Consider the following 26,246-nt stretch of genomic DNA (forward strand, 5'->3'; position numbering starts at 1 on the left):
TTCATGATTATTAAATTGATTTTTCTGTGTGTGGCTTGTTGTAACTGAACCATGACTTCAGCTAAGGAGACTTATAATGAGGCATACTAGGTAGAAGCAATTTAAATACTTAAAATTTTTCTCTGTATTTTAGTAAGAGCAGTCTCAGCTGTGACATGTTTTCATGACAGATACTCATAAATGGAACAAAAATATTTGCTATTGTCTATCAAGGCGGAAGCCTAATTAAGATTTTTAGAGAGATTTCAAAGAGAGAATGCAAGAAAACAAATTTGTATGGCTACCAGCAACTCACAATGAATGTCAAGGGCATAGGGATAGGTGTTCCATTCCAGTGAGTCATCTCCTACATTGCATAATGTATATTTCAGCCTTGTCCTCTCTTGCATTTAACATGGTATAAAATAATTGGAAGGGCAGTGACTTTTAAAGAATAACTGCCTTGGTAGACAAGCCCTCAGCCCTTCCTTAGCTTACCACATCTTCTAATGCAGAACAACAATGGCAAAGCCAGAAGAATTAAAATAACTTTACATGTTAAATAGTTTTCTATGGAAATACTTTTAACAGCTGAATTTGTATTGTAACATCTGAAGCTGAGAACATGTAAGTGAACATGAAATATGAGTGGGACTTACTGTGTATTTTTCATTAAAAGCAATTCTTCATATGTAAAGGAAAAGGCAAACAATGCCTGATTTTTTGACTTATGTCTCAAGTGTTATCCAATATAATTTGAGTGTCAAGTTCTCATTTGCTTTCCAGATCTTAAATGAGCGATAACTTTTTCACACACTCTTCCTCCAGTTGTGTTTGAATTTACTTTTTTCTTGCTTCAGCCATGTTAACCACAGCCCCTTCCCAGATTTGCAGCATGTGGAAGAACACAGACAATGATATGGAAAGAATTGAAAATTCATGTGTCACTTTCTTTTTACAATTTTTAAACCAAATTTAGGTGAAAAGCTTTTAACATCTAGCTGTGTGGGGAGAGGGAGAACATAACAGCTTTCCTTTCCATACTTGCATCCTCTGTGAAGCCTTCGAGGAACCACTGCAGATAACATAAGAAGTCTTGCATCTTTGCTAGCATTTATTTTAATTTTCTCTACTCATGCTTGGAACTAGGCTGTCTGCTTTCCTGGGAGAGGTCATTTGAAAATAAATAGGCAGGAAGAATGGGGTTTAATTGCCATGAAAGTTCATTTCCAGTGGTCAGACGCATGAGTTCAGTGTGTTGTATAGGAGAATGGGAAATGAGTTTAATAAGCTGGAGATGCATCCAGAGATTACCGAGAAGCAATGTCTTCATTACCAAAGCAGTGATTTTTCTCTCTTTCTCCCTCATGATATATAATTAACACCCATTTGCAGTACTGCTGTAAAATCTTAGTGGAGGCAAAATGTTGACATTTTTACTCCAAAGGCAAGTGAATCCCTGGCTGTTATATAGTGCTGACCTGGGAGTACGGAGAGTAAAAACCAACTGAATCGTGGTTAGATTTCATTTAGCATGAAAGCCAATGCACTTGAAGCCTCCTATGGGAAATGCCTCATCACTGTTACCCACCTGACTTGTGCTGCAAAAGCAGGTATACATCTGGACAGATGTGGCAAGATGAAGCGATCTCAGCTCACTTTTTCCATACAGTGGTTTTGCTTGGTTCTGGTTGTGATCTCCATCCCTCAGGCAGAGCTGACGCGTTGATCAGCTGTTGTGCTGTTATGCCAGCGGACCTTTGGGGGTTACCCCAGGTAGGGAGAGCGATGATGACAGCTGTTCACAGTGAAAAATCACTTAACGCCTGACCTGGTGCCAGCAATACCTGTCAGACCACAGCCTTAGTCTTGCTATTGCTGAGTGTCACATAGCTGGAGTAAGCTAGAGTGACAGATTGCAGTGCTAACTTGGGAAGACAAGACAGTCTCATATTTAAACATAATACAATGTATGTTGAAAGTTTCTTCAGGTTAGTCTGGAAATCATCACAGTTTCCTGTTATCTGTAAAGCAGGCATTTTAATGTGTTCTTGATATTTTTGAGCAGCATAGGGGATTTTGTGTGTGCTAGCAGGCTGTGCTCCAGAAACTACACAGAACAGAGAAACCTCTGTGGTGGAGTCACTCAGTCCATTTCTAGTGTTGTTTTGGGGGAGGTGGGGACTGATATATTTTTTTGGGTGGTGTATTTTTTTTTTTTAATAGGTAGTACCAATGCAGATGCAGCAGACAGTGTAAAATAACTCTTAATGAGCAGATGCCAATTGTAATCTGCTTCTCCTTCTTCATCTCTAATACACTTTCACATGTGAGTTTGCCACTTGCCTTTCCTTTTGTTACTCTTCTGGATAGTCTTATTGTAATTCCAACTTTGAGTTTTGCTAATTCTTGACTTCGGCATCATCTTTTTGTGTTGACTGTTGCAAGTAAATTATGTTTTTAGTGAAAGCCTGTTTTCTTGTACAGTTCTCAATTTGTCCCTTATTTTATTGAATGGCTGCTTTTTTGCAATTCTGCTTCTTTATTCTACATAGAGTATCCCTTTTCCTTTAACTCTTACGTGACCTAAACGATACTGATTTTTTTTAATCTTACCATTTTTATTGCCACTGCTACATCTCCCTATGCAGTCATCTTTTTTTGGATGGAGCGGTAGTGCTCACAAAGTATAGATGAACTACAATACATAAAAAAGATTATTTATTTCATATTCTTAACACTGTGTTTGTTTGGCTGATTTGGGATTTTTGGGGTTTTGTTTTTTTCTCTGGCTCTGGCTTCAGCTGTTCATGGAGGGAGAGAATTCTATTGAGCTGTGTACAGCAGCACTCGGATTTTCTGCTCAATCTGTTGCTCTGTATGGGGAGAGAAGAAAATGCAGTCGTTGTGTTTTAAATTTAGTAACTTGTAGTAATTTTGATGATTACTAAGATCACTTTTCCTATTATAAATAAACCACATTGTTTAAAAATATTTTTGACTAGACTGAATTCTGTCCCAAAATTGGAACAGGCTGAGGAGAGTTTGGGAAAGAAATTACGGTCAAGTTTTTGCATTCTTAACCGTAAATGGAAACAGAAGGGCATTGACTGACCAGCAGCTTTAATTTTATAGCTCTTGTAGCTAATGGAAAACATTATTTACTAAAAATGCTGTCAGATTTAGTCTGTCATGCTTCAGAGGTTCCTCTGGAGCTCTGTAGGTGGTTGAAGCCTCGGGCAAACCCTTTTGTCTGATGCTCCTTGGTCAAGGTGGGGAGCGCTGAAAGCTGGGTGTGAATAGGTGTTAGGTGTCCTCTGGGGCTTTCTGTGATCTTGAAATCAGCCTCTTTGGAAAATCTCTACAATAAGATGCCAAAGTGTTTTACAGCGTTGGGAAATTATAGATAATTGTCGATGTTAAAAGTTTGACATTATAAAGTCATACACAGGAATGTTTTACCCATAACAAGATCTTGACTGTGTGTTGTGGTTTTGACTGTTTAATTTGTATGACGTAGACATTTGATGAATTTTTCCATTTTCTCTAAAGCCAAGATTAAAAACCTTTTATGCACTACTTGCTACTTCTTTTATGGACTTGAAAAGTCCATAATCTTGGAAGAGATTTCCAAACAGTAGGTGTGTTTGAAAAATACTGCTTCTCTGTCTCAAATCAGTATGTAGGCCTCTACTTTAGGTTAACAGATTTTTACCAGATATTTGTCTTCTTTCTGGTGTTGGTTTGTTAACATTTTTTTCGTCTTCAGCATTAACCAGAAACATAAGAAATCACTGTTCCTTTTTTCTTTATTTACTAGTAAATGAGAAGCTCAGGAGTTTTTAGGCATGTTTGTATACATGTGTGAAATATCCCCATATAAAGGTATGAATTCTGTTCTGGTATATGAAAACCATTGATTGTTGTAACTTGTGTTCTGGTTCACAGCATTTCTGTCTCAGCACAGATGTGATACTTCACGGACAGTCAGGGCCAGAGGAGATTTTCTGGCACAGCAAGGTATGGTCTCAACTCAACAGATTTTCCATACAACTGTGGCAGTTGTTTTCTGTCAGTGAGGCCCCCGACTATAGAAAGTCTCCCTGTGCAATTAGGCAGAAACCAACCATGCTTGTGAGCTGAGATGGGTTTCTGCTCTGTGAACTGCATGGACAGCAAGAGAAATGCCTTTGAAAAAAGGAGATCCCATAGGAATAGAGGTCTTCTACCCTAACAGACAAAAATCAGAATAGGCAAGAAGGACTGTTGGGATTTGGGGTTTTGGGTAAACCCAGCACTTTAGGATGGGATAAGGTCCAACTGGTAGGGTGTGTTGGATTTATGTGTTTTCAAGGTAAAACATCTGTGACTGGAAACCTTGTTTTGTTTAGCCAGTTTCTTTGGATAGATTGTCTCATGAAAGTACAAGTAGGGCAGTGGCATGTCCATACCCCTTCTCTGGGAGACATTTGCCTTAAATACCTGGGAGCTCCAGGAGGCTGTCTCTTGAGCCCTGGGTCTGAGACCACTGGACTGCCAGGAATATGAGGTGAGAGCCTGCTCATTAGTAATGACGAATAGGTTTTCTGAGGGAATCTAATTGCAAAAGTAACTGTGGAGGTGCAATTGTTTTTCTTATTTAATGCCCTGTTAATACCACCATGGAAGGTAGGTATCCTTGGGAGCTCCATGGCCATGGAGATGAATGTCCTCTCCTCAGAGCACAGCAGATACTCAAACAGGGTCTGGTCTGTGGATGTGTAAGGTCTAGACAAAGGCACAGATACTGTTTTCTGCAAATACTTTCTGTCAGGTGCAGTGTATTCTCTAAGAGAAATCCTGTTCTTTCCACTTGGCAAACCATAGTGTCAGCAAATGCTATAGCTTTCAAACATCAGACATGGCCCATTATTCCGCCCATGTTGCCTCTGTTAAGCCAGTTTTAGAAAACAGTGTATTTGTAACTGTCTTCAACCTTTTAATGTAGTTGAGAGAAAACACTTTATACAGGTCAGACCATTGTATGTTTTGATTACCACTTGGTTTTTTGCACAACTTATTTAATTCCAGGGTGACATTAGCCTGTTACATTTTTTTCTGAGTGATCTGACCTTCTCACAGTGGTGTCAATAGCTGATTTCTCACTGGCCTCCATAGGTAAAAGTTCATGGCAACATGAATAAAAAGTATGTTTTCAGGTTTGGTCATGAATTTGTGGTTTGAACCTAAGTTGTGCATGGTTTTGAACAATTTCATATGCAAAATAGCAGCATAACTTTTATTATTTCACATACAGCCTATTCCTACTTGTTTTAGTAGAAGGAACTTCAAAATAAAAGTAAAAAATCATGACAGTGAGCAAAGCCAAAGTAATAATTCAACTAAAGGAAAGAAGAAATGTAGCAATTTAATGGAAATTTATTTGCAGTAGTATTTCCTATTTTTTCCCCTAGCAGCACACAGTAAGATATGTTTAGTCAATATGGTATTTTATTACCTACAAGATCCTTAAGTGCAGTGGAGAGATTCATCTGCTTTTACATGATATGGCAGAAGCACTTCTGTACCAAAGCATAATGCAGTAAGCAGGGAAGTGAGGAATAATTCCTGGTTGTGACGGGAACTGTGTGCCCAGACTCATGGGGTAGCTCCGTGGTCTTGGCATTATAAAAGCTTAATGTACTAAACCTTAAAATTTGAACCTGACACTTCAGACCTGACATCTACCCTTCCTCGTCACTGACACAAAACACACTTACCTTTATTTATCAGTTCTGTGGGGAAAAAGAAGGAGGAATGAACTAGTTTGTTAGAAGTGCCAGGCATTTAACCTCACTTTCTGTGCATGTATGATGTACTTTTAAGAAGTAACAGGGAATTATAGTATAGGAGACCTTCTCTCTCCACATCTAGGATAGGAAACCTTCCTTAGGAGAACAGGCCAGTTGGGATCAATGAGAATTGCCTTTGAGGAAGGCAATCTAGTTTTAGACCTATTTATCTCCTATTAAATATTAAACTTTACTTATTTGAAGACCTAGAAGGTCTCTTAACATAGACATATGCTCTTAACATAGACAACATAATTTAAGCGTTTGTTTCAGTAGCTGACCAACTATGTGCCACTGAAATACGGTGTACCTTTCAGACAGATCTCCAGTTGTTGATTAGTGTTATTGCACAGAGTCAGTCTTTATCCAGGTTTTTATTACTGCAGTTTTTTGTTATTGCTGAGATTTGAAATGAAGGGCTGTGGATACTTGCTAATAGAAAACCATTATTTTTTATTCTGTTGCTCTTCTGAATCATATTTCCTGTGAAGGGGTTGAAATATTATGGAAATGATGATGAAGATCATTTGTTTTAAAATATATTATGCTTCATTCTTAGCCATGGATTTAAAAATAAATTGTCTGCTGAGGAAAAAATGTTGGGTATGTTCCAGTTTCACAACAAAAAGTGGGGGGTGGGGTCAGATATTCTGTTCTTGGGCTGAAAAGTGCAGAGGGGTTAGGTAAAAGGCATTTCATGGAGAGCCAAAGGAGAAGTCCAGCTGCATGTCTTGCATAAGGGAAAAACTTAAAAGACTTGCTCAGTATTTCTGAAGGTCGGTGCAACACTCTTTATATAACCAGAAAAGGAGAGTTAATAGATAAAGGTGACAGGAACTCTATCACCAGATTAATTCTACTTTTAACTTTTTTTTTTTTAGTGTTGCTCTTTTGAATCTTAGTTATTTTGTGTACTGAGGTCGTGATACAGAGAGTGGAGTTAGTCTGAGGGTAAGGCCATCATTTGATATGTTACAAGGAAGAAAGTCTTCTGGGAGTGTTGCATAAGATGCTTTAGTACTAAGTGCTTTTAGTTCTGTACATCGTCCTTCAGCCTCCAGTTTTAATCCTAGACCATCACAGTTCGTATGATTTAAACAGGGATGAACACATAGACCTCTCTGGCCTCTTGAGCATTCACCTGAATATCAGTGATAAGAGACTTTGGTGACAAATGATATGGGTATGGGTCAGTGGTATAGGTGAGCTACTGGACTGGTTAATGTTGCTAAAATGAAGTTCTGAATTTCCTTCCACATTGTCACGCATCTAAATCCTATTTTCAAAAGTGACGTGGCTTTCTAGGAAAGCCAATGGTACTAGAATAAAGAAGTTTCTAATTAACTTTTGAAAAAGATGGGTTTCCAAGAGTTTTAATGACACAGCTGAACCAATATTTAAATAAATACATGTAGCTAAAGCATGAAATGTTGTTTGAAACAATAAGAACAGCACAACGAACAATCATGAAAGGATGACTGAGAAATACGTCTACCACATGCAGAGTGCATGGTAGAGCTGATTTTGATAGCATTGGACATTGCTTCTTTCAGGGCCATAATTTCTTTCTGTCTGTGATATGTTGGGGTTATTTACCTCAATAAAAATCCACGGGCAGTAGACAGGATGAAACTAAGATACATATAAGGGTCCTACTGCAATGAAATGAGCTTTGAGTGGTGTTTTGGACTTTCTGCACACCTGAACAAAACACCATGAAACAATGGGAGACCTCATCACTCTCTACAACTACCTGAAAGGACATTGTAGAGAGGTTGGTGCTGGTCTCTTCTCACAGGTGATTAGTGACAGAACAAGAGGGAATGGCTTTAAACTGCAACAGGGGAGGTTTAGACTGGACATTAGGAAAAAAATTTTCACAGAAAGAGTGGTCAGACAGTGGAATAGGCTGCCCAGGGAGGTGGTGGAGTCACCATCCCTGGATGTGTTTAAGGGTTGTTTAGATGAGATGCTGGGGGATATGGTGTAGGAGAGAACTTTGTAGAGTAGGGCTGATGGTTGGACTCAGTGATTCCAAGGGTCTTTTCCAACCTGAATGATTCTGTGATTCTATGATTCTAATGCAAGAAAACACGAGGGAACTGGGTTGGGCTGGGCTGGGCTGCTGGTGCCAGTGACTGCATCTTGGGACACAGGCACCCCGCTTCACACCTCTGCCTTGCCTGGCCCCGGATCAGTTGAATTGGCCAGAGCAGGGTCTTTGTAGGAGAAGAATCTTTGATCAAAGCCTGACTTGCAGTGATCCAAAGTGAAAAAAAGTGGATTGAATGCACCTGGTGATCAAATAGGGTCAAGTCTCTGGTCTGTCTTACCCCAGGCCAGTGCTCTGACCAGGGGACTCTGAGGGGTCCTCCTTGTTCCTCCTGGCCTGCAAGCCTGTCTGGGCTTCACTGACAAAGTGTTGTTGAAATTCATGTGCTTCCATGAAATACATAGATACAGTTGAAAAAGGCTGCCAGCAGAAAAATCCCTCCTTGCTCTTGTAGGGACACAGTGAATAGGAGGCTACTGAGAGATATTTATTAGAATTAGTCTTATAAACCTGTCATAGCATAATTTATGCTTTCCTCTCCGTGCAGGCTACAGCTTTCCTGCTGACAGGGTTGTGAGAAAGCATAGAGTGGTCCCGGACCAAAAGAAAAACAGAGTGGCTGTGAAATCTTGTTCTTATACAAATGCTGAGAAAGATTACTTGAAAAATGTGTAGGAAGAAAAATAACAGTGGCCATTACATATAAGAAGAAAAGTCTTAATTCTTAAGCTTTGCCATGCATTATGGGAATTTAAAGAACCCTGAAAAAATATTTGCAAATATTAGGTTGTTTGGGGTTTTTTTTTAAACAGTAAAGCTTGCAGTGTCATCTACATGGCCATCACCATGTTCTCTTCCCACTCACAGATCTGTGAGATTGTACAGGTAAAGAAAGTACTTCAAATTCTTCTTCAGTGTTTTGTTTCTTTTTTCTTCTTTTTCTTTCTTCTTTTTTTTTCTTTTTCTTTTGGCCATATACATCCATAAGGTTCAGACACTTGTTTTATCTTTATCTAATGCTTGGGGTTTCTGTCCTTTTTCAGCTTTCCCTTGAATTTACAGGTAAGGTCAAGCTTGGTTATAATCATTAGCCTCTTAAGATTTATTCAGATCTAGTCTCCATTCCTCAGTTGAGCTCATGTGCTTGGCCATGTGGTCAACATGTATAAAACTTGCCATGCTGTAGTGCAGCCCAGAGAGCATTGCTCCTCATCACTTCAGCTGCTTCTCAGAGTTTGCTCATGGCTGAGGTTGGATGTTTTTTCTTCTGTCTGCTGGAATCCCGGGGATGTTACAATGCAATATTGTTCCTGGCACAGAGTGATGAATGTGATCCTTACTGTGGGAAAATTCCTCTGACAGCCGTGCTGGTTCTGAGGAGGTTTGTTGTTGATGCTCGGTCACAGGATGTGGCTCAGGCAGTGGTGGCTGCACAGAGAGGGACGGATGATGCTCCCTGCGGTATTACTCCATTAACCTTCTCCCATCTCCTGCCATTCCTCTCTTGTGCTCACACCTCAGTCTGTCCTGACTCTGTCTCTTCTCTGCAGTGTGTCTTGATTGCCAGTTCTCTCTGGCTTTTCAGCAGAGCCTGGTCCTTGAAGTGCAGCTCTCTGTTGCAGTTATGTAAAGATGTTAGATAAAATGGTGTTGCAAGTTCAGGTACATCGCTGTAGCAGTGAAAGCCTTGGCTGACCTGGGAAATGACCCCAGTCTGTCCTGTGGATTGCTGTGTGGCAGTGATATTTAGCTTGGGTTCTTCACTATTTGCTGGAAAGGGCTCTGTATTGCACTGCTGTGATGACACTAGACAGTCTCTTGCATAGTGCTTCCATCAGCCTGTTATTTGTAAGTGTGGAGGTTTGAACTGAGCCGGCACCCAGACGCCACGTGGCCGTTCACCTCCCCCTTCCCCCTCTGGTGAAATAGGGGAGGGACAAAAAGAAGTGAATTCGTAGGTTGAATAAAAAGAAAGAATTTACTAAATATAACAAGAGAACAACAGTAACAATAGTGAGTCCAAAAAGAAAACGGGTAAAATGCAGCAGTGGCCTACCGAGTGCGTCGACCACCACCCCCCAGCAACAACACAGCCCGACGAGCAGACTGCCTGCGCAAGCCTGGGGTGAAAAGCCGAGAGAGAGCGAGAGAGCCCGCCCACCTCAATCCCTGGGCATGACAGCACATGGTATGAAATACTCCAATGAAAATTAACTCCATCCTGGTCGAAACCAGGACAGTAAGGCAAGACTTTCACTGTCTGTTGAGTCCTGTGAAGGTGGGTTTTGATAAGAACAATTTATGGGTATTTTTTTAGCTCCCTGCCAATGCAAAATCAGGGATGTAGAAAAAATGGGATAGCCAAGTCCACTCTGGGGCAGCAGAGGTGGACTCTGAGGCCTGTGAGGAGGCCCATGTCAAGAGCAGTTTTTTAAGGGTACAGTGAGTGATGGTGGTTGATGAGAAATCTCTGGACCCTGGCAGGGTGGGTGCTTGTCTGCCATTCCTCGAGTGGTCACTAGTTCCTTTCAGACAGAAGAAGGCTGTGTCTGGACTAGAAATGAGGGAGTAATAGGAGCACAAGGAGGAAGACTTCTGTGAGGCTTCAATGATGTCTGTGTAAAGGCCAAGTGTGTGCCACGTGGGAGAGCTAATACTTATTACTGCAAAAACATATCTGAGTACTGTATAGAGAGCACAGATTTGAAATTTGACAACTCAGCTCCTTCTGGCAGGGTCTGCAGATTTTAAATACAAAATGTACTGGAGCTCTTGGGAGCTCTTGGGGAGGCACCAGGAGACTCACTGCACTCTGCTCTCAGCATTTTCTGATCAGTTGTGCAGGTTGTAGAAAGAGGTCTTGAGAGCTGTGGTGTGAAGTGGAAAGAGAAATGGTTTCTCTTTGAGTGTAGGAGCAATTAGGTGAGACTTCGAAAGGGCAAAAGTCTTTCTAAGGTTCTGCTGCCAGCTTGAAGAAAGAAAACTCTATGCAATAAATAAATAGATAAAAGGCCAAAAGAGTTAGAATGAGTGAAAGATGCCTGGTGAACTCTCCCTCTGCAGTGGGAATTCAGAGAGTGCACTGGATCCACCTTTGTGGGATTGTGCTTCATTTCCCTGAACTACCTTGTGCCTTGAGAACAACTCTTGTCATTTGAGATGCAATACTCCGTTCCCATTTAAGGAGCAGAAAGTACTTCAACCATCACTGAAATGAAGAAGGATGTTTTATGTTTCCCATAAATGCATGCTTATTATACATGCAGTCTGTTGGTATCTAAAGGCTATTTTATCCAAAGGCTGAGTTCTGCCTGTCTGGAGAACAGTATGTTAGATCTGTTGGTCTGGTATGTAGGGGTAAGGTGACCAAAGGCTGTATTTTTAGTGAGCTCGATCATGACCACAATATTTGCTGCAGTAATAGCATCCCAGGTAATGGGAAACCTCTGATCCCCCAGATCTGTAAAGATGGCAGAGATGGCTGTGAATCAGTGGTGACTGTGCTCCATTGAACAGCTTCTCATGGGCGGGCAGCCGGTCTCACTATGTGCTCTTCCTCATGCTCTGCTCAGCCAGGTCTGTTCCCAGACCTGGTTCCCCACATGCCGCTCAGGAGAGTGAGTACCAAAAGGTGGGTTTAAGGACCACAGGTTTACACGGGTTCAGTGACCACACAGCTGTTGAAAAGGGGAGTAGTGGTGCCAAGGCACAACTGCATGCAACTGAAGGGGATCATAAAACCTCTCCAGCAGAGCCTCTAAAGGCATGATTTTGTGAACTTTTGGTGCTGGGAAATACAGAAATTCATAGCTGGCTGCTGCAGAAGCAACAAAATTACGCCTCGGTATTGCCAGAAGAAATATGGATTTATCTGATTGTGAAATAAAACAACTGAGTTTTCAATATTCACCCTGAGCTAAAATGATGCATCTTAAGAGGATGAAAAGTTTTGTTTGTGGCCAACAGTATATTAATTCATATGTCAACTGGAAGAAAAAAAAACAAAGACTTGATTAAGAAGATATTTTTCTCTGAGGTCAGTGATGCCTCAAATCAAGGAAATTCAGAAACTCTCAGTTGTTTCACAACAAAGGCAAATAGGTTTCTGATTATTTTAAAGAAGCAATAAAAAACATTGCAACTTTTAAAAAAAACATAAACCATTATTTGTTTCTGAACTACTATCTAGCCCATTTACTGTGCAGTACCCCAAAGTACATTAAGGAAAAGTGTCCTTGATTTGGGACATCAAAGATTCTAATGATATTCCTTTATCTGCAGAAGCTTCAGAACTGCCTGACACAATCTGTTTCATTGGGCTTGATGACATAGAAATGTTTAGTCATGTCATCACAGCATGTTTTTTTTCCTTAGACTGCAGTTTAAAGAGTTACTTCTATACTGTGAGGTCTGCAAAAGAGTCCTGTTACTATTGCAATTTTCTACTCTTTTTAAAGATGCTAAAAGGGGGAAAACAAAGACACACTTTCTGTGGCTTACTACTAGTATTTATTAATTTATTATAATCTATTTATTATACACTCTTAAACCTAGTTCAGTCTAATCATTAGCATTATTGGGGTCTTAATTTGGCAAAAGTTGTTGATTGATTGTAAAGTTTTCACTATAAAATGTTCTTCACAGAGATCTATTCAGTAGTTCTGCATTAGGAGAAGGCACGATGTGGTTTCACATGCAGGCATCCTGCTCCTTAAAACTTGCTGACTTTATGTCCTTTTACCTCAAATGCAGGGATGGACAGAATAGTTTTCTTGCATGAATAGCCTTGGACAAATTACAGAAGCCTGAAATATATTCATGTGTTAAGGCTGAGTTTCAATTTGAGGTTAATTCCAAAGGCATGTGCAAAAATCTTGATATTCTGATTTTAGAAAAAGGAAGACAAAAAGAATCAAGATATATGGACATCTGCTTTCAGTGCCATTATTTAAATAGATTGTGAACATTGTTGTCTCCATACATTCATCCAAGGGACCTCTGGCTGAGATGGAAGGGTATTTTGATTGGGCGACTGCAAGGAATGGTGGAGTCTGGGCCAGGAGGGGCTGCAGCCTTTGAGGTGGACTAGATACATGGATTGGATTCCCAGTGGGGCCCAGTGGCAGGATAAGAGGCAATGGGCACATGCTGAAACATGCGAAATTTTGTCCAAACATGGGAAAACACTTCTTTACTCTAAGGGTGTTCAGACACTGGAGCAGGTTGCCCAGAGAGTCTGTGGAATCTCCATCCTTGGAGACATTCAAAACCCAGGTGGATGTGGCCATGAGCAACTTGCTGCAACTGACCCTGCTTGAGCAGGGGGCTTGGACTCCCTTTCAACCTGTGCTTCTGTGTAGTGATTTAGGAGAGGCTTAAAGCAGAGGATATGGAGCAAGGCAGAAGAGAGTGGAGAAGATTCTTCTATGGGCTTGAGAAAAGTTGACTTGACTGTGCATTGGGAAGGGCTGGGTGCTCCCCAAGGGGAGGGATGGACACTGGTGCAGCAGAGGGTTAGGAAGTGCAGGGTAGGCGTGGGACAGGTCTGGGAAGAAGAGGGCTGGGACCTGAGCTTGGCTGTGGCCGGGTAGGTGGAACAAGTAGCCACCTTGCTATATGCATTTCATCTAACTTGGATTTTGACTTGAGTAAAGACCTATGGACATGACTGTCTTGCTCTGAACTATCCTCAGAGAGTGATTTATCACTTCACCATGACTTTTTGCAAGGGGGCTGTCCACACTATCCATCACCTGGTCCTGTAGGTTTTTATTTGATTTAGTTTTGCTTTGAGTTTACTGCTGGAGATGTAGTAGTCCTTGTCTGTTACAAACTAGTGAAGTCTTCTGTTTTAAATAGGCAATATTAGTAACAACAGAAAATAAGAAAAATTAAAAAGACAGATTTTGAAGAAAATAAATGCTTTAACTGCAGCTCACTAACCAGAAAATTACCCTTTCAGAAAGCTGCCCTGGAGACATCTCCTGGCTCTGTAGTTAGTTCATGTAAATCTACTTTGTGGCAGAACTAAACTATGACTGTGGCTATTGCAAGTAAAATATTCCAGTTCCCTTTTGGTTTCCACAGTGAGCGTGCAGTGTGTGTCTGCCCACTGCCTGTGACAGGACAGGGCCTTACTGAAGGACACATAGGTCACATTTCAACAAGTGTGTTTTTAAAATCTTTTATGTTATTTCAGAGCAAAAGAAAAGTTATTGGCATTTCTTTCAGTGACTGTTACCTAACTGCATTTAAATTGATGTTAATTCAAGCTAGTAAATGACAATGAAAAGTCAGTGAAGGGTTAGTTTGCTGATGAAATATAAATTCACATTTGTGTTGCTTTCATTTGCATCTGTAATGCAGGGCTGAAGTTGAACTGAGTGAACTATTTTTTTTCATAGAATATATTCTGTAAAAATAATTGCTCTGGTAAGAAGCAATTATTGCATACAGTGAAAGCAATGTTCCAGCAGAATCTTAACTTCCTCTGCACAGACACAAGAAAGATATTTGGAATAAGAGGCACGTTGAGCACATGTTTAACATAGTGGGACTTTCCACTGAGGTCTTTTCCCTGGGACCTGACACTGCATGCCAGGGAAGACTGTATGTTCATAGTTTGACACTTGATATCACATACCTTTTTCTTATTAAAAAGTACTTAACCCTTTGCTTTTCCCTACCTGTAATGTGTTATACTAATTTCAGTCAAACACACAATTAGCAACAAGAAAAGAAATGAAGCCTGAAAGTCTGTTTTTACCAGTTTATAAAGAGATGCGAGGGTCAAGATGGGGGAAGGTGCCATACTGGACCACATTCATCAGTGATGTTTGGTGTGAGGTGAAGAAAGGCACAACAGTCTGCATCATTTATTTCAGAATACATTTTCCTGATAATTTTCATTAAAAAGAGATGAAACTATTTGCACAAGATATACTTCTCATGCTGTTTGACTGAACTTTAAAGGACCCGGAAAGCTTCTGCCCTCGGGATGCCTGCAGGGGTCCTGCGGTGAAGCAGTGGTGTGGAGCCAGCCTTAATCAACCGAACGCAGGAGGCGAGTTGCTCCCTGTGCTCGAGGTTGTGTTTTGGCCAACCACCAAACCATCTCCCGTGAAGGATAAGTGGTGTCAAACACTACTTGCCTGTAGTGTAAACAGGGCTGGAGGCTAAAGTGGGTAAATAACACTGACTGACAACAAATAACGCTAAGCAGAGCCTGTAGCCATCTGAGGGCTGATGGATTTCATGAAGCATCAACGTGGGATGGTCAGAGGCATTCTGCCTACCCTGCAGGCTGAGCAGAGCTGTATGTGCTCTACTACAAGCTGAAGCTCTTCAGTCTGGTTTGACAACTGATTAGGTGGTGTTAAGTAAACTTCATGTCAGAAGGGCCACAAACTGTTCGACTTGCAGAAAGGAATGCGTCTCCATGCTTAAATTTGTTAGGAGGAGGAATGTCTCCGATGGCAGGGGAGACTTGCGATGCCTGCTGCTTTTATCCACTTTGCATATCTGCAAACGGTGTGCTCAGCATGACCTTCCTACCTGGGCTGATGAGGTTGATAAACTCTGTGTGCCATCTAGTACTGGATACAAGCCCTTGAATCTTTCACGATACTGACACCAGAGAAGTGGCACAGTGCTTCCAAGTATCAAGAAATCACTGGTGTAATGGAGAGGTATGGAGCTGCAGGGGGGAAAAGGGTGTTTTTCTCAGCTGAACACCTGCTCTTTAGCTGACTTGATCATGCTGAAGTCTGGGACCTGTTCAGGGGGAATTTGCACCCATATCATCAGAGATCACAGTTCAAGGTAGGTTTGGAGTGCAAGGATCTACTTTTCCTTCCTCGAAGTATGGGGCCCCTGACCTCAGAACAGCTTTCTCCTTTTCCTATGCTTCCTCTAAAACTCCCAGACACACAGGAGGCACTTCTTCTATGCCTATGTAGATGTCTGTATCTGAGCTGCTCAAGCCCGTCTCTGTGTGTACTCTCTCTGTAGTCAGCGGAGAGAAATAGGGACCGCTGGAGTTGGCAACTGCTGAAACAACAACAAAACTATTCAGAAAATCAGTGCTCTCTAATCATGCTGACCAGGACTTTTCCTGAGATGAATGTTGTAGAGATTGGGAGCTGGAACCTCCATGTCTCCATCCTCTCCTCATGCTGCTGGAATACAGCAGCTCTGAGGGTACCACCACCCATCTCTCCAAGGGAGAGGCCAGGAAGGGGGATACCAGCACCCTGGCCCTGGGCAGTGTGGTCTGCTCAGAGAGAGGCCCACAGCTAGTATCAAGTTTCTGAGAAACTTGAATAGTGCTAATGTCTCATCATTTAATTGCCACTAAGTTGCCAGTGTCACTGACTGTCATGCCGGTCTGGAGTCACGGTTCTACCATGGTGTTCATACATTGACCATCACCAGACAGAAGGCGTAAGCTGTAGTTACTGAGGCTTCTTTTTGTTTCGGCAGCATGGTGGTTTGCTGTGAGAGGAACCCTGTGAACCAGTAAGTGCTGTGAGCTCCTAGTAAAAGTCTTCTGTATGTCCTAAGATGAGTTTCCACATGGAGTTGGACTTGGGAGCCTCTGCAGTTTTCCTTTGTGACTGGTGCCTGGTGGGAAGGATGTTGGTGTAGTTGACTTTGCCATGAGGAGAGCAGATGCCATCACCCTTTACAATGTTGTTTTCCTCTAACTGTATACGTAAGCCTTCCATTACCATGACTAAATGCCTAAAATTTTCTCTAGTGCTTTGTTTAGGAGAGCATTTCCAAGGTGTCTGTCAAGTTTAAAAGCCTACCTCTCCTCAAAGCCAGTAGTACTATGCTTAAGTGCTTTGGTGGGGGCTTCCTCTTAACCGTACATTTGTTCCTCAGGCTGGCCCTTATCCACATAAGTCTTCTTTTTTAATTTGGAGAATGCTGCATTTCCAGGAGGGGTATTATTCTTCTGGTGTTGAGTGTTCAGCAAATGAGACTGCTGTATCCAGGCTTGCTGCCTGGAACCTGCAGACTGAGCCTCATCGATGGGTGTCTGTGCCTGCAGCAACATGCCCCAAAGGGACTTCCAACACCTATCAAGCTGCAGGTTCAGGAGGGCCTCTTGCTTGGATTGTTTTATCGACTCTTAGAAACTCTTCTTTCTTAAGAAAAGCTATGATAATCAAACATTTGCCAATTTTTGTAGTTAATCTTTTTTATTCTGAGAGAGGAATTTTACATCTCCAGTCTGCAGGGCTGGCACTGCAGGGAAGCTGAGTGGAACCCCTGGCAGGAGGGGCTGGGACATCACCAAAATGCTGCATCCTGAGAAAACTGAAATCCTTAAGTGACTACAGCTTTGTCCAGTGGAACTAGTGAAACAGTTTCCAGTGGACTTGGTTTCCCCACTGACTCCACAATTGTTGTATTTATGCCTGCAATGTCAGCTCATCCACTGTTATGCACACAAGAGTCCACAGAGGAAAATAAAAATGAAAGTCTCAGTTGAAGTTTTTCCCATGCTTGTGTTAGGATTCTTTTATGTCTGCCAGGGAGCGTGCTGAACACAGCACTTGCTCATACATTCCTCTTCCCTGTCTAATTCCTTGCTGTCACATGGCACATGGGATAACTTTGTTTCTCCTATCCCTTTCCCAAGTTGGGTTGAAATGGCTGACTGGTTCCAGAGTTACTAAGCCTGGACAGACAGAGTGTCTTCATGCGAGCATCTAAATTTCTCAGACACCTTCTTACCTTGTTTTGAGGGTATTTCCTCGTAGGCTTAGAAGTCCTTCTTAATTTTTCCCATATGTATGATGAAATCATTGCTATTTATAATGTCAGATTTAATGTTCTGTGTTTACTCAGACTGAGATGTAATTTAAATGTGATCTTCCTCTCTCGACAATCAAACTTACTCGTATTTGTGAAGTTTTGGCATTAGATCAAACATTATTAATGTAGACCATAATGCAATGTTGGCAATGTTTACTACTCTTCTAAGCCTCCCCGACTTATTTTTTATGCATATAAATTGGATATTTGTGTTTTTTTCTGGGGCACACATGTTCCCTCTGATGCCAGTTTGCATGCAGTTTATTATGAGTCGGCCTTAGTCCTAATTTGTGGTCCCTCAGAGTTGCATTAAAAAATGATGACAGTTTGTTTATAATCTGTTTTTTAATTTGTTATCCACCTCTGTTCATTCTGACATTTGAGGCTTTCATGTGCAGTCCTGTGGTAGATCCTTGAAAATGATCCTGATATTAGGATGCAAAAAAAACCCCAAACCAAAATATTTCAGGTGTTTCCCTCAGTGTAGAAAATACACACTTTTTTCTTTCTTCTAATAATTTATTCTTTTAAAAGACTTCTAAGTAACTGGTTATTTAAATGTATTTAATTTAACCACAGTGCTGATTTGGTTGCTTCCTTTGTTTTTAAGTTCTCCTTGGATCATATTGAAAGGTGGTGTGTTCTGCTGGGACATTTTTCAGATACAGTAGTGACCCCATTTTATCACACAGTTGCATGCATTTGGAACAAAAACTGCTCTCAATTTAACAAAGCCATTACACATGCTCTGTTGAGCCATGGGGCTTGATGTTATTGAAAAAGTAATGCATTTAATTTGGATTGGATATGTCATTTGTACACAGTGAGTAGATTGTCATACAGTGTTGGGAACTGTCTTAGATATTTGTGGATAAACAGTTTTATGTTTAAAACGAAACCAACCAAACTGAAAACCAAACCAATGAAACAAAAAAGAGCTGAATCATCCTAATCTTTTGACAGTACTATACAGGTGAGCTCTACTCTGCCACTTACAAAATAATATTGCCTTATTTTCCAGTCTCACACTGAATATTGGAAGGGAAGTGGTTGTTGAAAACGGAAGATTTATTCTGCATCCTCTGCTGTAGGGAATGGGAATACCTTTCTGTTCTGTTGCTCCCTGTTACCCCAGGTATTCAAGTAGAGTCCAGGGGCTACTACCAGGGGAGAAATAGATACTGCATTCCTTAGTATCTCAGGGCTCTGTCACCTACAGAAGTTTCTGGTTCCTATGAGAAGACAAGAGCCCAAGATTTGGGGTTTCTTCAAGGTCATGAGGCTAACGAGGAGCAAACACCCAGCCTTCTGAAGAGAGCTAGACACCTGCCTAGTATCCACGATTTCAGACGAATTCTAGAATTAAGTGCTTAAGATGAGCTAATCCTTTCTTACTTTCTTTCTTGAACGCAATATTCTTTACATACAGCTTTCTATGTGTAATACACTATCATTTCATGTCCATTAGATGTGCCCCAGATGGGTGGCCTGGGAGAGGCAGAACACACAGACCTTTGTTCATTGCTGAGCATCTACTTGGAGCTGCCTCTCGCTGCCTGTAGTGAATGGCTTGCAGTAATCATCTACAGGGCAGTGCTGAACCTACAATCTTTGTTAAAATTGAAGTTGAAAGGCATTGCAATAATGGCTATTATGATTCATTGTATCTCTTTTTAAAAAAGCAGTCTGTCTTTTGAACTTCATCTCTCAGATAAGGACCAACATAGACATAAAAAGGTTTTTTGGTGGCAACATTAAGTACTTGGTCTTCAGTCTGTTATTTGTGTGTGTGTGCATGTGTATGTTTACTCAAAAAACTTAGTCGTTCTAGGCATTAATTGTCTGAAAATGCTGCAGAAAAGGAATTTTTACATGAAATGGGATTGCATAAATGCAATATGGACTGCACAGAAGTATTTAAAAAATGGCACAAGAGCAAATAATAATAAAAAGAAAAAAACATTCCTTGAGTCCATAAATAAATCTGGTATAAAATCCTTTTCCTATGTTGTACAGGACGACGACTTTGACTTTTTTTGTGTCAGCAGTCTCCTTCCTTTCTGTGCCAATGCAATAAGGGAACAGCAAGTTACAAAGAAGGAATGCGGGTTGAAAACCTCAAACAAAAGGTGATAAGAGCTGTCTATGAGGAGAACAGGGAGGACTTCCAGACAGCTCAGATGTTCAGGGGTATTTTCCAGTGCCTGGCTAGCCAGTCCCCTTGCCTTCATGCCTGGGCTGCCTGTTCCTGGCTCTGCTGCTTACCTCGCTCCCTGGGCTGCTCTTCTCGCTGCCCAGCCCAGCTCCCAGTGGGAACATGCTGGTGTCTCCACAAATTAAGCACTTCTGACATTTCCTTCCAGTGGGACATGTCTTTATTGGCTCTCCTTGGCTCTGAATGCTAAACTGGTGGACCCCATGGGACACCTGCCCACTTTCTTGCCGGGAAGCACTCGTCAGGACTGTCTTCCCTCGCAGCAAGCCGTGATCCCTCTTCCCATGGCCACAGCTCCAAAGGTGCCATTTCTGAGACACTGGCTTCATTTAGTGAGGGAGGTATTGGAAATATACCCCTCAGATGGGTAATTGTTCACACTTCTGTGCCAGGGACTTGGTGTCATAGCATCAGTGCAGGCCGTGCGGTTTGGTTGTTTGAGGTGTTTGTTTGTACCTTAAATACACGATCCTGTGAGATGAGATGCTGAAGTTTTACCACCATGGTAGATTCTCCCTAGTATAATCACAATGTCATTTTTTTTCACCAGAGATGTTTGTTAAAGTTAATTAAGGGTCAGCAAAGTTGAGCAAAACAAGGCCGGAGAAAGTGTAAGGCCAAGGAGCTGTGCCTCAGAGGTACATGCTGCTATTTGGCTTAATTTTTCTCTAGAGCCTGAAAAAACACCTTACAGTATTTTGCCGGTGTCACATTGATCAATAATTGGTGTGGCAGCTGTTGCCAGAGCTGACAAAACCTACAGAAGCTGGAGATCGTCACAGCATGGGTGACTTAGGGGTCTTCGCTGGGTTTTTAGAAGGAAGCTAACTAACATTCCTAGAGGCAAAATAACTTGCTTTTGAGGGTTGCTGAATGGTGTGGACTAACTGCACAGTCACTCAGAGATTTACAACAGCACCTTAAATGCATTAAATTTTTTAATATCTTAAAAAACTTTCAGTTTTAAACAACTTACAGAACAGGGGACTTGGAAAGTAAAGTCAAGTTTAACTAATGTAATGAAAATCCTTACACATCTTTGAGGACAATTGAGATTATCCTTTACTTTCGCTCTAGAGACTTGAATATGTGGGACCTGTTTCCTTGCCCTGGGAGAGACAGGTGAGACCTCCCCTGTTGAGGTGAGCTGTTCAGGGCAGTAGAACAGGAGAACCTCACAGGTAGGATGGATTCGTTTCCCATTCCCAGAGTTTCTCCTGTGGAAAAGGAGATTAAGCTCAAAGTGAAATGTTTCTCTAGTGACAATAGAGAATAAAGATTTCTGGTTTAGTGGATCAGCATAAGGCACATGTACAAATCTACCTCTGTTGGTAGCTCAAATTTCCTGCTTACACTGTTTTTCTTGAGAAGTTACTCCAGAGCAGAAATTTACATCTGTATAAAAATTTAACATTTCATTATCCAGCTTCTTTATTAAAATTCAAACTATGCTTTAGGGTTTAGACACACATGTCCTTACAAACCCAAGTAAAATATATACATTATTTTTCTGCAGTAATAAACTGAGGAATAAAGAGTATCTGCTCCAAGAGTAGAAACGGTTGAGGAGCACATCCCTTTCTCTGGAAAATGTGAATGTATAGGAGAGAGCTTTGAATAGCATATATATTTGCTGATTTCAATATTTCATGCTGGCTTGTTGAGAAATGTATGGAAGTTACATTGTAAATGAATCTAACACCTGAACATTGTCTTGTGCAGATTTTAAGCAAATCACAGCAATGCTAACACTTGCAGGAGGTTTCATTTGACATTCTCTACACTATTTTACATTATCTTCACTGCTATGTAAGAGAGAGAAACTTTCTCATAGGAAGAGATTAAACTTCTTGACCCTTCTTTGCAGAATAAACCAACAGCAAAATTCAGGGTAGGAAACAGAAATTCATAATCCTGCTAGCTAGCTAGCAAACTAAAAAGGTTATGGTCTTACAAGAGCAGTAGATCAGAAACAGATTTTAACACTTTCTTCAATTCATTTTACAAAGTGTTTCAGGTAGATGTGAAAGAATTTCAGAGAAAGTCTTTCAGTGGCCTGTCAAGAGTCACCTTCCCCACAAGGCTAAGCACTGACCTGGCAAGCCTAACGCTAATGAAATAAATTATTATGAACTCGTTCCATAGATACTGCATGGGTTGTTTAGGCTTTTCAGCTGCCTGTGTGCATCACTGTAATGAGAACTTGGCAGAGGGCCTGGGCTCCATGACACCTTCAAGGATGTCGTTGGAAAGCCCTGAGGTTTTGCATCTTCCTGGAAACAATGCTGTGGCAAGTTCAGATCTGCTCATCTGAGCAAAACCTATTCTTCAGCCATTGCACAAGTGCACTAGGGGTTTTGTTCCAGAGATTTGTGTTTAAAGATGCTGGGAGACTTACTTGTACATAATAAACATGTTTCTGTTGGGAACTTGCCTCGGTTGCTGGAAAGCCAAGCCAGAACACTTGCTTTGCTCCATGCACTGCAGCTTCTTATCAAACTGTTTTGACTGAAGGAGGTGTTACTGGCTCCAATTAGTCAAAATAACAAGTTCAGTTCTGGGAACAGCAAAACTACGGTCCTCTCAAGAGTATTTGTGCCACTGGCATTATAACATTATGGTCAAAACCAATTTGGACATGTCTTCCTGGTGCTGAGCATCCACGCACATGACTGCAGATATTCATTACAATTGAACAGCCAGGCTATTAATTCAGGTGCTTAAGTACAAATCTGAGGACATCTGGTTGGTCATTGCCCAAGGGTTGATTTGAGTCACCATGCACTGGTGTTTTGTCTGCTGATGGAGAGATTAAAAGTTGCCTGTTCGAGAGTGTGTTGTGAGATGTCTCACCCCAGCGTATGGCCTCTCCCGTGGCTTTGTTCCAGAGATAAAATACAGATAAATGCTCCCAAAAGCCTGGTGGTCCTAAGTATTCACATGGTGTGTGCAGAACACAAAAAGACCATTCAACATGTGGGGTGGAAAGCAGGGAAACCATTGAAGAGTGTTTTGCACCAACAGAGGTTACCAGGAGAGGAGCTCTGTGTGCCTTGCAGGGTGCCCCCCACCAGGATGGGAAGGACAAGGAGATCAGGCTCTACACAGCCTCTTGGTCTCCCTCCTTCCTCACAGCACCTGTGGGCCTGGGTTGTTGAGGGTCCATATGGACGTTGGCGGGCACACACATTGTATGAGCTTGGGACCGTGTTCCCCATCCCCAGGAGCAGAGGGATAGCATGGCAATGGACCACTGTGACTATGACCTATACGTTGCTTTCCAGTCTGCTCTTAGGGCAGTGGTGGCCCTGGCCAACACCTGCTTGGTTCTCTAATGATTTAAGCACATTGAGATCCTCGGGTGTTACTCATTTTTTCAGCCTGCTGTTCATATTCTGCAAACAGCACAAACCCCCTTAGCACATGGAGTAGCAGGAGCATTTGGGAAACCCACGAAGCATTGGTTACCTCACAAAAGATCAGAAATGGGCAGGGTGGGTTGTTTTTCTTTAAGTGCTTCACTTAAAGAATGGACTTGCATGTATCTCCTTTCTCCTGATCCACTAGCAGAGCTTTTCAGTCTTTGCCATCTTGGGAACTACATATATTTGTTCAGTGAGATTTACCAGAAATGTTCTCGGTTTTGTCCCCTCCAGACAGCTATTCCTATGGATGGCCCCCAATGTTTGGTAGCTTCCCACTATCAGCTTACTGCTTGACTGCTCTTGCCAGCACAAGACAGGCAAATTCCTTTTGTCTGCAGGAGGATTGGAAGGAGCCAGCTTAAGGCTTTGTTTGTATGTTTGAACATTTTTAAATTACTGAGCGTCAGAAAAAAATACGCTCAATGCACTCAAAAATGCACCCACAGAGGCTAAGAAACACTAGATCTAGATGGTTTAGAAGAATAAAGAAGAAATAATGAAAATATTTCTTTGGTTGCTAGGGTGCCTATTTATTACTGAGATCAGTGTGGTTTGGGGTCTTTCTTTTAATTTAGATGTGTAACTTATTTATTATGGTTAGAACATTGCCACAGTGTATTCTGACAATAGATTTAAGTAAATGACACGGTTGGCTAACACTTCGATGTGAAAATTAGGTCTAAAGTGTAGATTGGCCAAGGATTTTAATTTTTCTTGGAAGGAAAAATAATGAAGAGAGTTAGTGATAGAAATTCATGGTTATTCTTTTTTTGAAAATGCCGTAAGTGGCATTTACTAGGACATTTGTCTCCAAAATTTATTCTGTTTGCACAGAAACACTTTGCATCTCGTGCAGCTGAGAAAAGGAGTGTGAATTCAAGGCAGATATTTTCCTGCCAGCATTACAGCTCCAGGTGGGGGCTTTATCATCACGGAGGGAAATACATGTCTGGTTCTTTGTCTTCTGCTTTTTGTGACAAAGGAATTCCCATTTGAATTGCTCTGCTCCGTTCAAGCCCCCTCCGAGCCTCCGGGTTAGCAGCAGTCAGTCTTTGCAGTGTCCTGACGTCATCCAGTGTATGCATAAGCTCTGCTATTGTCTTACGGAGAGCAGGGGCTGGGGATTGCAGTATCTGGTGGCTGCTACCTATTTACGCCTGCCGGTATCACGGAAAGGACGCTGGCCTGCCCTTATCTCTTGGATTTAAACCAGAAGCTCCTGCTTTTTGCTTCCTGAAGAAGGACCTTTGCTGCGGTTGCAAGGAAAAGCTGTCTGCGGTGTGGAGCAGAGGAGGGCTGAGGAGAGAGCAGAATCTGGCAGCTTGGAGAGCCTGGACTGCATTGTCTGGCTTCATGACCCCTGCTGTGTAGCTGTCTCATCCCTACTCTCATACACTCCCTCTGTCTTCCACTCTTTTTTCTTCTTTCCTTTTTAAAATAGCAGCATCTGGGGCCAGCCATGTTTGGCACTGAATCTTCATGTAAGTAAATGCATCCTACTTACATCATTTTTCTGTTGAGAATAGGGTTTGTTTTGTCCTCGCTGTACCCACCACCCTTGCATTCCCTTTGCTGTAGGTCGTTGGCTAAAAGCTGTGGTCCTTGCCTGTTTACGAAGGGATGAAAGATGCCGGAGGGGAAGCATCTACCTCCTCCTTAACTGTGGGTGCATCCTCGCTGCCGGCAGCAAGGCAGCATAGGGCTGTCAGCACTGCTGAATTCAGGCTACTGAAAGATGGGGAGAAAAAGGCAGTTTTGCTTGAATGTATTAATTGATAAGATCACATCTGTCAATGATCGGGAGTTGCAAACGCTCTAGTGAATGCGCTACTCAGATGATACGTTTGGGGACTCGGAATGCTGCAGCATTAGATGGGCGAGAGCTGGGGGAGAGTGATTTAATCAGCAGGAAAAGACTATCTGTCTCATTTGCTTCATTTTTGTTTCTGGGAAGAAGGAGGCTTGCGTGGGATCCCTCCTGTAACTGGAGAATCCAAAATTAAATTAGGTGGAATTCTAAGTATGAGGTGAAAAATGCAAAATAATAGGATCATTTATTTGTTTCTTCCCAATCTTTGTGCTGGAAAATCTTAACTGAGGCAGTCTGCTGTATAATAGCAGTGCAGACGCGTGTCATTGAAAGCAAGCCAGTTTTGCTTCAACGGGAACAATAATTACCTACCTGGCAAATCTGGCTGCAGAGGAAGGCTGGGGGCTTATGTATAAATAATGTTGCTGGTGACAGTGCAGCTGTGTGGAGACCAGTCTGATCCAGTGATTATTGGGTGACTGAAAAATAGAAAACAGTTGTTTACACTGTATTTTGTGCACAAGTAGTACTGCATGTTGAAAACGTGTCTCATTTGAATATGAAGTGGTGGCTTTTTAGAGCGTTATAACATGCAGCGTGTGTAATGTCCCCGTGCCGTTAGGCTGGGACTCGTTCTGCGGCTCAGCTCTTCCTGAGAAGCAGTGAGAGCAGCAGGATACTTCATAATCACGTCCTCCTGGTTGTCAAACCCCCATGCTCCCAAAGGGTTAATTGGTCCTGTTGCCTGGCTCTAGCAGCTCCCCCCCTCCTCTGCCACAACACCTGGTCAAGGTCAGGCAGCATAAAAACAAAATTTGCCTTTAGATTTCTTTTGTTTGGGGACTCATTTTTCATTCATGGTTGTAAACATGTTTGCAGCTCTGGGTCAGTGGAGCGTGAGCAGAGATGCCAAATGTTGTAGCTGCATCTGTTTAATACCCTGCCAGATCTGTAAGCCCCAGCCTGTGTGTCTATGGGATTTGCCTCTGCAAAATGCATATTAACATGCTCTGACATAAAATCAGTGGCGTACCTGCCCTTTTGCAGAAAGCGTGTACTGCATACTTGGAAAGTCAAATTATTCAGCCTTGTTCATTTTTGTCGTCCT

The 26,246-nt window shown here is 41.8% G+C and overlaps 1 protein-coding gene across 4 annotated transcripts in view; it reads left to right on the forward strand.

Moving 5' to 3' along the window:
• Positions 1–26,246, forward strand: part of ST7 (suppression of tumorigenicity 7) — a 157,327-nt gene that overhangs the window by 19,340 nt on the left and 111,741 nt on the right. The window contains exon 1 of one of the 4 annotated variants that reach the window (XM_074827549.1): positions 24,432–24,809. The exons of 2 other annotated variants lie outside the window; for them this stretch is intronic. In XM_074827549.1, the coding sequence (XP_074683650.1) occupies positions 24,788–24,809 (22 nt within the window). In that variant the 5' untranslated portion in view covers positions 24,432–24,787. Of the gene's footprint in view, positions 1–24,431; positions 24,810–26,246 lie in introns of those variants that run through there. One more of the 4 variants, XM_074827550.1, reaches the window with a different exon arrangement.

The sequence above is a fragment of the Strix aluco genome, chromosome 5 (genome assembly GCF_031877795.1).
Source record: "Strix aluco isolate bStrAlu1 chromosome 5, bStrAlu1.hap1, whole genome shotgun sequence".
NCBI classification, from domain to species: Eukaryota; Metazoa; Chordata; class Aves; order Strigiformes; family Strigidae; genus Strix; species Strix aluco.